This window comes from Crocuta crocuta, unplaced genomic scaffold (genome assembly GCF_008692635.1).
Source record: "Crocuta crocuta isolate KB4526 unplaced genomic scaffold, BGI_CrCroc_1.0 scaffold550, whole genome shotgun sequence".
NCBI classification, from domain to species: Eukaryota; Metazoa; Chordata; class Mammalia; order Carnivora; family Hyaenidae; genus Crocuta; species Crocuta crocuta.
This window is the reverse complement of record NW_027529535.1, coordinates 136787-149994: the sequence shown is the minus strand read 5'-3', so window position 1 is coordinate 149994 and position 13208 is coordinate 136787. Positions and strand designations below refer to the sequence as shown.

Below are 13208 nucleotides of genomic sequence, written 5' to 3'. Positions count from 1 at the left end.
TGGAGCTAATGAAAAAAACTATTGTGTAATAAAACTATATGACAAGACAAACGGAAATGGGGCCATTTGACTTTAAGAGAAAAATGAGATTGGACTCCATAAGAAGGAAGGATTATTCTACAAAGAAACACCAGTTGTGTCCTATCACTAGAGAGGAGAGAAAAAGAAAAAAATGAACTCAAGCTTCAGGATGTAAGAATTAGATGAGACACAAGGAAGGACTGCCTAACTCAGCAACAGATTAGAATGAGATGAATTCCTAGAAGGAGATGAGACTCTNTTTTTTTTTTAGGTTTTTATTTTTTATTTATTTATTTATTTTTTTACAAATAGTTTATTGTCAAATTAGTTTCCACATAACACTCTCCATCAAATTTAATTACCATTTCTTTAGAATGCTTTAAATATGGTTCTATTTAGAGGAACGAAAATCTTAGAGTCATTTCTGTTCACAGGATTATTTGAAGCTTTGGAGCCATTGGCAAGGAGGATTAAACCCTTTTAGAAATCTTTAATCACTTACAGTTAGGGAAACTCATCTCCACTTAAAAATAAGAGTTAAAATATTACTTGATAATCTTAATCATCAAAACACTTTATTTTTAGAAACAGCATACTCTATCATTTCTAAAGCAGGAGGTTGCTAAAACAATATAAGTCATACAATATTCAGGAGGGAGGGGCGCCTGGATGGATCAGTCGTTGAACACCCAACTGGAATCTGGCTCAGATCATGATCCCAGGGTCATGGGATTGAGCCCTGTGTCAGGCTCTGTGAGTAGAGCCTGCCTAACATTCTCTCTCTCTCTCAATCTCTCTCTCTCCCCCCCCCCGCTCATGATTTCTCTCTCTAAAATAAAAAAATATATATTTTTTCAAGATGGAAGAGAACTTAGAAATAACTTAGTGCAACTTCTTTGTTTTATAGTCTATCCAAATGTAGGAAATGTATGTGCCTGGTTCACAGTGAGAGATTTCGTTATGAAGACTGTTCACAATGTCAGCAATATGCCCAATCCCGCAATACAGCTATACAGCTCAATCTATAGTCCTGAATAGAAAGCTTAATTTGAATGTATTATATAAAGCAACCACTCAGCTTGCCCAAAAGCCACTGCTTACTCCAATTAAAATAAAAAAGTTAAAGTACAGGTGGGTATGTGTGTAATTATTTAAAAATACTCACAAGATCCAGTGCTGAACCACCACCCAGGTATTCCATTATTATCCATAATTTTGAACCCTGTAAAAGTCATGAAACAATGTAATCACTATAAGCCTGAGCCAAATAACATACTAGCACAAAATGTTACATCTGACATACTAATGTACTGGTTCTAAAATACAAGTTTAAGATTAGTTGTTTGAAACCCAGAATATATTTCTCCACAGAACATTACACATAAAAGTTCTGAGTCTTGACCTTTCTCCCCACCTATTTAGCCTGTGATTAGCTAAATAAATAGTGTTTTTTACATTGGTGAACTATTAGCAATTTTTATAAAACCTAGAAAAAATAAACCATAGTCTTATTTTAAATGATACCAAAAGAAAAGACAGTTACATAAAATAAGGAGGTATGTGGAGACCTGTAGAAATTTTAAAGTTTTCATTTTGAGAGACAGAGAGCACAAGTGTGAAAGGGGCAGAGTGGGAAAGAGAACCCCAAGCAGGCTCCGCACTGCCATCAGAGCCTCACGTGGGGCTCAAACCTATGAACTGTGAGATTATGACCTGAGCGGAAGTCATATGCCTAACAGACTGAGCCACCCAGGCACCCCGAGATTCGTAGAAATTTTAAATGGGGCTTCTGAGTTCTTCCCATGTGACTTTAGACTTTGAGGACACTAGATATTTTGTCTTGTTTCAGTTTTTGGCTTTTGTTTTCATGTCCTTTACCACTTTCATCAGTCACGATTAATGGGCATTTTTGGTATACAAGTGGAGTTTAGAAAGAATAGTGTCCTTCTCCCTCTGTACCCCACCCCATCCCACTGCTGAGGTAAATGGACAAGAGAAAGGGAGTGTATAGCTTAAAGAGCATAAGACTACTCCAGGTGGAATTGATATCACTGTAAATTGTTCAAGAAGAAATGGGGCTCATATGGGGAGTACGTACATATAAGTTCCAAATCAGGTGTACACGCACATGCACACACACGCCCTTCAGCTCTATCAGATACAAATAGGAATAAACCATTGAATCTTTTCTTCTTTCAGCTCTAGCTTGAAATACTAGGGACACTTCTCTCCCTATATCATTTCATGAGTAGTATTCTCTGAATTTCTGTGGGACCACAGAATTGGCTGTAAGTGGAATGGTTGATTTTACTATACTGGCAAGTAGCCAAGTTGTGAGTGGCTTGTGTTCTAAAAGTCCATTTTAAGTAAGACATTTAGAATTTGGAAAGCAAGCACTTTCCCATAAAAATAATGTCTAGGTTCCTGGGGTAACCCCCCACAAAAGACACGAAGGTATCCATAGTACAGCATGAGGAGTGCCAGAGAAACAACCTACTATTTATATCATAACAATGTTTCTAGGGCAAAAACACACTCAGTGTTGTGCTTCACCTTGGGATGCCAAGAACACGTCTCTTACCTTTACAGCCCCAGCTGTGGGATGAAGATTCTTGAGCTACTGCCGGTAGCCATCAAACTCTAAAATCCCTGGGAAATACTCAGGAGTTCTATTCAAAATGTTCACGTGTCTCCATGAGGCTGGGGCCTTATCATGGCAGAGAATGGTCCCCAGTAATGTGATGGCGGGTGACACTGTAGTATGAGTACTGGGATGTGGCCTAATGTTAGGGGCCAGGGAGGAAGGGCTCAGGTAAATTGAGATTTAGGTATTTCTCCTTTCTTTCTGAATGCTGACACCATGTAGGACGCGTGAGGTAGAGAGGTGAACAATGTACCTCCCCCCACCGCAGTCTTGATATTCACTCTCCTATCACTGCCTGAACTGAAGAAAGAACTGAGAGTGTTTGCTAGTGTCCATGTTCACAGTAGGAAAAGAGAGCAAATGTACCCCCACAACAGCAGGGAGGGGAATGGAGTTCTAGGGGTGGTTCACGTAACTTGTTTTTATATATAGAAATAGGGCATTTGGAATCTGAGAATTGTAAGCCTGACGTTGTCTTTATACTTTTGTCAAGAGAAAAGTGACTCTCACAGCAGCGCAAAGCCTGAGAAATTTTTCTTTTGCCACAAGATTGTTTCTAGTAAGTACTACATTCTACCTTAAGAATTCAGAATGCTTCCCATTCACCTGACATTTAAAAGAAAAATGAAAAGATCTTATTATCAGATGCTTCTCTGTTTTGTAGTTCCACATGAATGCAAGCATCTGTTTTCCAGGTTTAAAATGATGTGTGTCCTTTTTGGGGGTACCAGTTCCAAAACAGAAACTTACCAATGGTCTGTTCCTCACTAAAGAGTATTCATAGAAAGCTTAAAATGTTATTAAAGGTATGACTAAGCAACTTCCAGATCTGAAAAGAAGCATTCCTCCTAGCAAGCGAGCTGTTTCGTGGTACCAGGGCATGGAAGGAACCAGAGCCACTGGACAGATTTTTCTGCCTGCTTCCTTCTGATTACCACTTCTGGACACAAGCCTCACTTGGCGATGGCCATAGGTTTGAACCTTCAGAAGACTGCTACACAGGCGTGGGAACTGCTTAAGGAAGCTTTGCCCACAGAGGCTCTTCTTACAGGTTTCTTGTCCACAGGAGGGCTCAATGAAAATGCCAATCACAAACAAAACTAAAGTAAACTAAAACAAAACAAAACAAAACAAAACAAAAAAACCAAACAAAAAAAACCACCTAGGCTCTATGTTGTATTCTTTTGGAGATCTATAACTTCTAACCTTTGATTTCTGTGAAAAGATGTTTGTGTTGGAGAATGCAAATAAGTATGTTTGGCTTGCTTTTAAATAATTTACAAGGCTGAGATGATATCTACATACTAGTTTAAAATTCCCAAAGAGCCAGGGACTGTAAACCATAACTGTACATCCGGCACATTGAAGTACAGGGTCCACTTCTCCACTTACAAAATGATCCACACATTTTAATAATGGGTTGGAGGAGTGAGTTCAAAGTCCTGCATCAATATGGGTGGCCAGGTGTTAGGAAATGGCTCTCTGTTCCAAAATTCAGAACTCCTAAAGAGTAAGTGCTCCAGACTTCTACTGTTTGCTGGGGAGAACTTGAAGCCTAGTGTTAACAAATTACTAGTGTCTGCAGTATCAACTCTGTCACCCCATGAGACCATTGAACCCCACTGTTTGGTGCTAAATAGACACTTGGCCAAAGCAGGGAGAAAGGCTACTGTGGAATTTGGAACTCATTTGTTCATAGAAAAAAAACCCACTTAAAACACCCATTAAATGTATCTGAGAGATGATTATGGTGCTATATATTAAGCATATGATGAATTAAATGGGCTGGTCTGTAAATCTCATAGCAATCATAGTCTTGAGCACATAATGCAACCCGTATAACTAAAGTCAGCCAGTCACCAAAGGACAAATGCTGTCTGATTCCGCTTACATGAGGAACCTGTAATCGTTAAATTCACAGAGACAGAAAGTAGACGGGTGGTTACCGAGGACTGTGGTGGGGAGACAATGGGGAGTTATAATTTAATGTGTACAGAGTTTCTTTTTTTCTTCAAAATTTTGAGAGAGAGAGAGAGAGAGAGAGAGAGAGGAGGCAGAGACTGAGGGGAACAGAGGATCCAAAGCGGACTCTGTGCTGACAGCACAGAGCCCGACGTGGGGCTCAAACTCACAAACCATGAGATCGTGACCCAAGCTGAAGTCAGATGCTTAACCAACTGAGCCACCCAGGCGTTCCCCGAATGTGTACAGAGTTTCAATTGAGGAAGGTGAGAAAGTTCTGGACACGGATGGTTTTGATGGTTGCACAGCAGTATGAATATACTCACTGCCACAGAGCTGTAGGATTAAAATGGTCACAATGGTAAATTTTTTGATGCATATTTTACCACAATAAAAGGGAAGCAGCATGTACAATTTTATAGAACTGCAAGGCACAGGAGATATCATCTTGCCAGATGCTTTACTACCCCTGAATCATTTTCTTCCAAACTAGAATGCCTTGTCTTATACTCTGCCCTCACCTAAACCATGTTCAAGTTCTTGTTCAAATGCTACTGATCATTGTTCAAGTTATGGTACTTGATGTACCCACAGATAAGTCAATAATATGAAGCAAGTTAGATATGTCCATCTGGGGCTAAGGAGAGAGGCTAGAACAAGAGACATGAATTCAGAAGTTGTCAAGATAACGTGGATTAGACTGACCAGGGCAAGTATGCAGACTGAAAGGAATGCACATAGTAGGGCACTCAATAAATAAATAAAGGTCTGCTAAACTGAATCTAATATGTGACTCCCTAGAGGTGTGTTCCATGAAGTGTAAAGCCATATTTATTTTGAGGGAAAAACACTGTAAGAAGGAGAAAATTTTTACCTCTTCAATTTCCTTCAAGTTTTACAAAAAAACTCCAAAAAAAAATTTTTTTAACTAAAGAAGATTCCAGAAACATTCACCATACACTGGGAGTAAACAGACAGAAGTCTCAGGAAAAAGAGTGAGAAGGTCACAAAATTTTGCCGACTCTATTCTGGAATATTTTACTTCAATCATTCAATTGCTTTTTCTCTTTTGATAAATATCAGTGGTGGTGGTATGTGGAGGAGGGCATATTTCCTTAACATAAACAGAAATCTAAAGGCGATTTTCAGCAGCAAATAAAGGCATGATTCAAATTCTATTCAATGCCTGAACAAGCTTCATTTTAAGATTTACATCGAACTAGAAAAATATTTAAAGATTATAAAAGATTTTTCCAATATTATGAGATCAGAAGGGAAGGGTTTGCTTATGTTAGCACTCTTCATAAAGACTAACTTTGTCTCTCAAAAAAATCTGCAGTGAACTAAAATTAAAGGAAAATACTGTGGTCATACTGATGTTTGTCTGGTTTTCACTCTTGTTTTTAAAAATGAAGTTATACAGTGAGCTCAGTCAAAATGAATACCTTGTACATTTTGTATGTTTCAAGGAAATCACTACAACTGAATACAGTTTCAGAGAGCATATAATTTTCTCTCAAATGCAAGAACTTTTCCTCCAGCTTACAGTGAGGTCTCAGCTTTGTATATATCCTGAGTAAAGACAACCTGAGGAAAGCCCATATCCTACTCTACTCAATGAACTTGACCCACAAAATCCCCCATGTCATCTGAAATGGAAGGATGTGCCACAATAAAAACATAAGTCGATTGATAATGCAGTTCCCTGATGGTACTTAGATGATGTAGCCTTGAGTTATATTGACTGCATTAAACAGAACCCTGTAATATTTGATGTGAATTTAGATTTAAAAAAAGTAAGCCCACAACGTCCTACTATGCTTTAATATAAACTGAAAACAAACAAGTCAGTCAATTTAAATAAATGATATTAAAAAGTTATAAAATCATAACCTATTTCTTTTTCTTTGTGTGTATACATGTACATTTATATAGAGATATATACACATTTATTTAATGTAAATAGATTCAGGATATAAATAATTAATATCAGCTAGCTGTGAATTTTTACAATTTTATGAAGAAGTGATATTTTCTTCGAAGTAGTCTTTCACACTGTGGACTTTAATTAATGATGGGTAAAGGAGGTAAAAATAATTTCAGTGTAATCGTTTATGAAGACATCATGGATAATGGCTTTGTATCACTGACCAGTCTAAGAACATTCTACAATCAAGATTTGGACAAAACAATCAGCTTTATTTATTTAAATATTAAGTACTTATTGGGTGACTGGTACATGTACACTATGAGGGGAATTTTTTTTAAAATGTGAACTCATAGGAATAAATAATACAAACAGAACTATAGTTCATTTGCCATGAGAGTACTGCATATTAATTAAAAGGGCTATAAGCACTTAACCAATAAAACAGTCAATTGCATTTCAGTACCCACCCCTTTTCAATATAATATAGAAAACCTCATTTGAAATAGGGCTTATTTAATATTTTAAGTCAGTTACCAAAAATAGCTTATCTGTTACAGGTGCCTAAGAATAGCAAAGGTTTAAGTTTGCTCTAGAGTAGGTCTGGAATTACAGGATTCAATCCAGAAAGACTAAACCAAAATGAGCAAACAACACACGCAACAACAACAACAACAGCAAATTCCTGAGACTGCCTTAAAACCAGGCCTACTATGGGAATCAGTAGGGAGACCTAAACATATTAAGACTGAACAACCTCTCAGGATTCCTAAAAAAGAATCTCATCTGCTAAATAAGTTTTGTAGGAAAGATTGCAAAAGCAAAATATGCCACCAGGAATCAAATAATTGTGTGTACAGTAAAAGAGAGTAATGGCTAACACTTAGAAGGAGTAAACTGGGGGGCACCTAGGTGGCTCAGTCAGTTGAGCATCTGACTTGGGCTCAGGTCACGATCTCGCAGTTTGTGAGTTCAAGCCCTATATCAGGCTCTATGCTGACAGGCTGGAGCCTAGAGCCTGCTTCAGATTCTGTGTCTCCCTCTCTCTGTGCCCCTCCCCTGCTCACACTCTCTCTCTCAAAAAATAAACATTAAAAAAAATTTAAAAAGAAGTAAATTGTATAGGAATTACCGGCATTATCATCTCCTCCTGGAAGCCTTTCCCTTACACCACCAGCCTCCCTTCAAAGTGATAGAAGTGACTACTTGCTTATCTGTGCCCCACATGTACCTTGTATGTACTTAATCACTAAACCTGCACCCTTTTAGTGCAGTATAGGATTTTGAGCTCCTTAATGGCAGGAGTTGTTCATTTTTATATCTCCAGCACCTAATACAGTGTGTGACACAGCGCACCTGGCTGTTTAATGATTTATTCTACTGTGCATTTACTCCACATTTATCTAATTCATGTAATATGAGAATAAACAGGCTTTGTAAAAAGAAAGTGAAATTCATGATTTCTGAATTGGTAGTATCTAATATGGATAAATAGATTACCCTAAGGTTTATTTGGTCATCAGAATATTAAAAATAGCATTCATTCTTATGGAGACCAATAGCTAATGAGTTATAAACACACCCTTTATGGCCCTGAGATAGATGAACAAAAAACCAATCAACCAACCAACCAAATGAAATAAACCTCTTCCTCCCCTTTAAACCCTGAAAAGCAAAAATCTAACTAATATTGCCTTCCTTTGAAAAACTTTATCACGATAAAAATTTTTAATATTANGGGGGAGTGGCAGAGAGAGAGAGAGAGAGAGAGAGAGAATCCCAAGAAGCAGGCTCTGCACTGTTAGTGCTCNGAGAGTGAGAGAGCATGAGCAGGAGAGGGGCAGAGAGAGAGGGAGAGAGAGAATCTGAAGCAGGCTCTAAGCTGTTAGCTCAGAGTCCAATGTGGGGCTCTAACTCATGAAATGTGAGATCATGACTTTAGCCAAAATCAAGAGTCAGATGCTTAACTAAGTCACGCAGGTACCCATAAATCTTGGGTTTTACTAACCAACGGGTATTCTGTTATGCAGTCATATCTCCATCTGCTGCAACTAAAGGTGTCTGCTAATTCCATGATCCTGGAAACTAAAATTCCAACTATTGGGAAGGGGGGGAGCAGATAGTCTTCCATTTGACTCCACTTCCAGAAATATTTATCATGTTCTTAAGATGTTCCATGTCCTGTGCTAAATGATGTAAAAACCAAGACTGGTTGAACTAAACTCCCTGCCATCAAGGAGCGCATAATCTGGAAGGAGAGAAAGATGTGTAAATAACCACCACAACTCAATGGAATAAATGACATACTTACATATTCCATCAATTCTGAGGTTGAGACAGACTGGACCATTGAGAATAATGTGTGAAAGCCCAGGGGGAAAGCTCTTTCCTGACAAAGGATGTGTCTCAAGGACCAGCTGCATTACTGCTCCTCCAATGACCCAAAGTTCAGGTGTGGAATAACGTTGCAGCTGAGTGCTGGGATGCATTCAGGATACAGCTGCTAAATCTAAAAACAGTCTATTTGGCATTATAAATGGAGCTGGATTCTGCCTGGAGGCCAAAGACTGCCAAATCCTAATTTAAGACATTTCCTTTCAAAAAATAGAATTAAAAAAAAAAAGAAAGAAAAACTCATAATGAAAATACCTTATGACTTAAATAATACAACACACACATTACCTTTAAATATGATCCATAGTATTTTGTTACATATGAGCTGTCACACTGACTCAAAACAGTTATTTCTTGCTGAATGTCTTCAATTTCATCTTCGGCTTCCTCGAGGTCTATGATTTTAATAGCAACCACTTGCTGGGTACGGTTATCAATTCCTTTGAAAACTTCTCCAAAGGAGCCTTTCCCAATGCGTTCTAACTTTGTGAACAGTTCTTCTGGATCAGCTATGTTATTCTTGGGGGCAGGGGGAGGCAGGAAAGAGAGAAAGAAAGAAAAGAACACAAATGTTTTGCATCAAATTTTCTGAAATGAAGGAAAATAAATTACATAAGACAATAACACATTTTTCAAAGCATACAAACTCCCTTGACTCTCCACATGTGCTTTGTTATAGCAATTATAATCCCAAACAGCCAGATAGTCCATATTCTACCAGATCATCCACACTAACTGAGCTTAGCTGATCCTGTTACCACAAACAATCCCATACAGCAAAATGTTGTCTCTGATGCTTGTCAAAGGGCCAGGTACTTTTTACTTTGACATTGGCCTTAGCAACATTTTTTTCTAGATAGATTTCCTCAGGCAAGGGAAACAAAAGCAAACATAAACTATTGGGACTACACAAAAATAAAAAGCTTTTGTCCAGCAAAGGAAACCATCAACAAAACAAAAAGGCAACCTACTGACAGAAGAAGATATTTTCAAATGATAAACCTAATAAGAGGTTAATATTTCAAATATATTAAAAAACTTATACAACTCAACACTAAATAAACAAATAATCTGCTTTAAAAATGAGCAAAAGACCTGAATAGACATTTTTCTAAAGGCATACAGATGGCAAACAGACACATGAAAAGATGCTCAACATCACTAATCATCAGGGAATTATGAATAAAAACCACAATGAGATATCAACTTACAGCTGTCAGAATGGCTGATAAAAAATAACAAGTGTTGGCAAGGATGTGGAGAAAAAGGAATCTTCCTGCACTGTTGGTGGGAATACAAATTAGTGCAGCCACTGTGGAAAACAGTATGGAGGTTCTTCAAAAGATTAAAAATAGAAATATCATATAATCCAGTGATTCCACTACTAGGTATTTAGCCAAAAAAAAAAAACAAAACATAAATTCAAAAAGATAGATGTACCTTTATGTTTATAGCAGCACTATTTACAATAGCCAAAATACAGAAGCAGCCCACGTGTTCACTGATAGATGAACGGATAAAGAAGATGTGGTGTATATATATGATGGAATATTACTCAGCCATCAAAAAGACCAAGATCTCACCATTTGTGACAACATGGATGAAACTAGAGGGTATTATGCTAAGTGAAATAAGCCCGATGGAGAAAGACAAATATCATGTGACTTCACTTTTATTTGTGTAATCTAAAAAACTAAAACAAAACAAAAAAACAGACTCCTAAATACAGAGAACCAACTGATGGTTGCCAAAGAAAAGTTGGGGGGCAGATTGAAATAGAAAAATGGGATTAAGACGTACAAACTTCCAGTTATAAAATAAGTCAGAGATAGGGGCGCCTGGGTGGCTTAGTCGGTTGAGCGTCCGACTTTCGCTTAGGTCATGATCTCGCGGTTCGTGGGTTCGAGCCCCGCGTCGGGCTCTGTGCTGACTGCCAGCGCAGAGCCTGGAGCCTGTTTCAGTCTGTGACTCCCTCTCTCTCTGACCCTCCCTGCTCACGCTGTCTCTCTCTCTCTCTCTCCTAGAAATAAATAAAAAAAAAAACATTAAAAAAAAAATAAAATAAAATAAGTCAGAGATGAAAAGTACAGCATAGGGAATATAGTCAACAATATTACAATAACACTGTTTGGTGACAGATGGTAACTATATTTATTGTGGCGAGTACTAAGTAATGTATGAATCATTACCTTGTATGCTTGAAACTAACATAACACTGTATGTTAATTATACTTTAGAAACAAGGGGGCCACGCACTTCTTAGAATGAAGCAGTGGACTAGACACAGTTTGCACATTAGTGCAAGGGTAGTGATGGTGACAGAGTGCCTAGCCTGAGCTATAAAGTAGATAAATTGTTTAAAATTCTAACATTCTCCCACCAAAATATTACCTCTTAACTCTCCTTCTCTCTGACATTGCAATTACTCCACCTGTACTCCTAAACCATCGTGTAAACAACACAGAATGCAAAAGGCTCAAAAATCTACAAGCCTTTTTATTGTTTACTTGGGATCCTATCTGTATGTAATATTCTCATTGATGTGCTGAAATAAGCTTCTCTGCATTGATCATAAATGCTGGTGCTCATTTGGAAATGGTAATACGTTGAACTTTTGCAACTCATCCCACAGTAGGAATCCAGAAGTCAACATTTTGCTACAATAAAATCTGGAATCAAGCATAGGTGTTTAGGTTAACAAATGCTTCGTATGACCTCTGCTCATAAATTCACTGTCCTTCCCTGATTCAGAAATATCCTTCATCTTATACAATTTTGAATTCAAATTTTCCTCCCACAAGACAATATTTATTCCATTATTTAAACTCACAATGACAAATATATACTACTGACCCAGAAGAAACACAAGATTTCCAAACCTCCCCAGAATAGGCATGTTATTAATTTATACTTAAATGCGTCAAAATATAAAAGGATGCTATCTAGTTCTGGTGAGCTATATGTATTTAATCTGTCAACTGGACCTCGATTATTTCTTCATTTACTACAATTTTACCTACTCAACAATTTCAGGAGACAATTATAGAGTTAGCATGATACCTTAGATCTTCTTTTATTAGACAGCAAGACCATCAAAGTTTATTTTTGTTTCTCATCAAGTTCTTTGTGTCATTGTCATCAAAGAGACCCACTATGATTCCATTAAACTGCCTGCCTTTGAGTAACCTAAAATCTTAAAACTACTTTTACAGACTTTCGCCAACTTTTCTTTTTTCAACCTGTTCAAAATTCAGTTTGTATGTGACCTGTTTAATTTATATAAGCTTCCCAATTCTCCGCAATTGGATTTTTTCCATTCCTAAGAGATGCATTTTCCATGTAGTAGTCTCTTTGATATTTGCGAGCTACTTGTTATCCCCTCCTATCTCTAATACCCACATAGAACAAATATATCTTGGGCTTCCTATATGGACTTTTAAAAATAACTTAGATTTCCAGGAGGCTGCAAATGCATCTTTAATGCTTACATTTTGTTATATACCTCCTCTAAAACTTGAGTATCACCATCATTATTGACTTCTCTGGTGTTCCCTTAGCAAGACATTGTACTTTGTTGTGATTAATATTGCTTAGTAGCTAACCCACAAGTTACCTCCTTCTACTTTTGGTGATGGTTCTGGTCTTTCCAGTTCTTTGTGGCAGAAATACTTGCCAAAGTTTAGTGATAGGTTTACCTCTCAGTAAGTTCCTAAATTCAGTGGATTTGGAAAAATAAACAAATCTTTCCATTTTTCTGATATAACTATAATAGAAATCTGAAGTTGTAAGTGTACCACTGACTAAAAAGAATACATAAGTGTGCACTCCCTCATAATACATTGACTAGCAAGTATATTCCTTTAATTTTATAACAAGATTTTGTTGTTGTAAGCAACAAAGATTAAATCCTAATCGCCTTAATTCATGTTTTAAAAGGATTTGACTGAAACAATCAACTCCATGGAGAACATGGCTGTTCTATAATAAAATGAGTTCCTGAAAGTATGTAAACAAAGACTTAAAAATTAAGTCCCATTTTGAATTTAAAAAAAGTTCTGAAGTGAATCCTAACTCATGAATAGCTTCCCATTACAAATCCAGGAATACCATGTTGGAGAAAGGAAAAGAGAAAGTTCCATCATTTACACAATGTTTTACAACTCTTCGCCAGTATAACCTCACCTTCCTGTCTACCTGAAGAATAGAGAACCCCACTCAGAAATTTACCAATTCCTGAATCTTGGATAGATAATACCTAAA

The 13208-nt window shown here is 37.2% G+C and overlaps 1 protein-coding gene across 1 annotated transcript in view; it reads right to left on the bottom strand.

The window, feature by feature from the left end:
• Window positions 1-13208, bottom strand: part of STK26 (serine/threonine kinase 26) — a 54786-nt gene that overhangs the window by 13206 nt on the left and 28372 nt on the right. Inside the window, exons 2-3 of the mRNA XM_077761300.1 lie at window positions 9237-9467; window positions 1187-1243 (exon numbers count right to left, since the gene is read on the bottom strand). Of these exons, the coding sequence (XP_077617426.1) occupies window positions 1187-1243; window positions 9237-9467 (288 nt within the window). The remainder of the gene's footprint in view (window positions 1-1186; window positions 1244-9236; window positions 9468-13208) is intronic.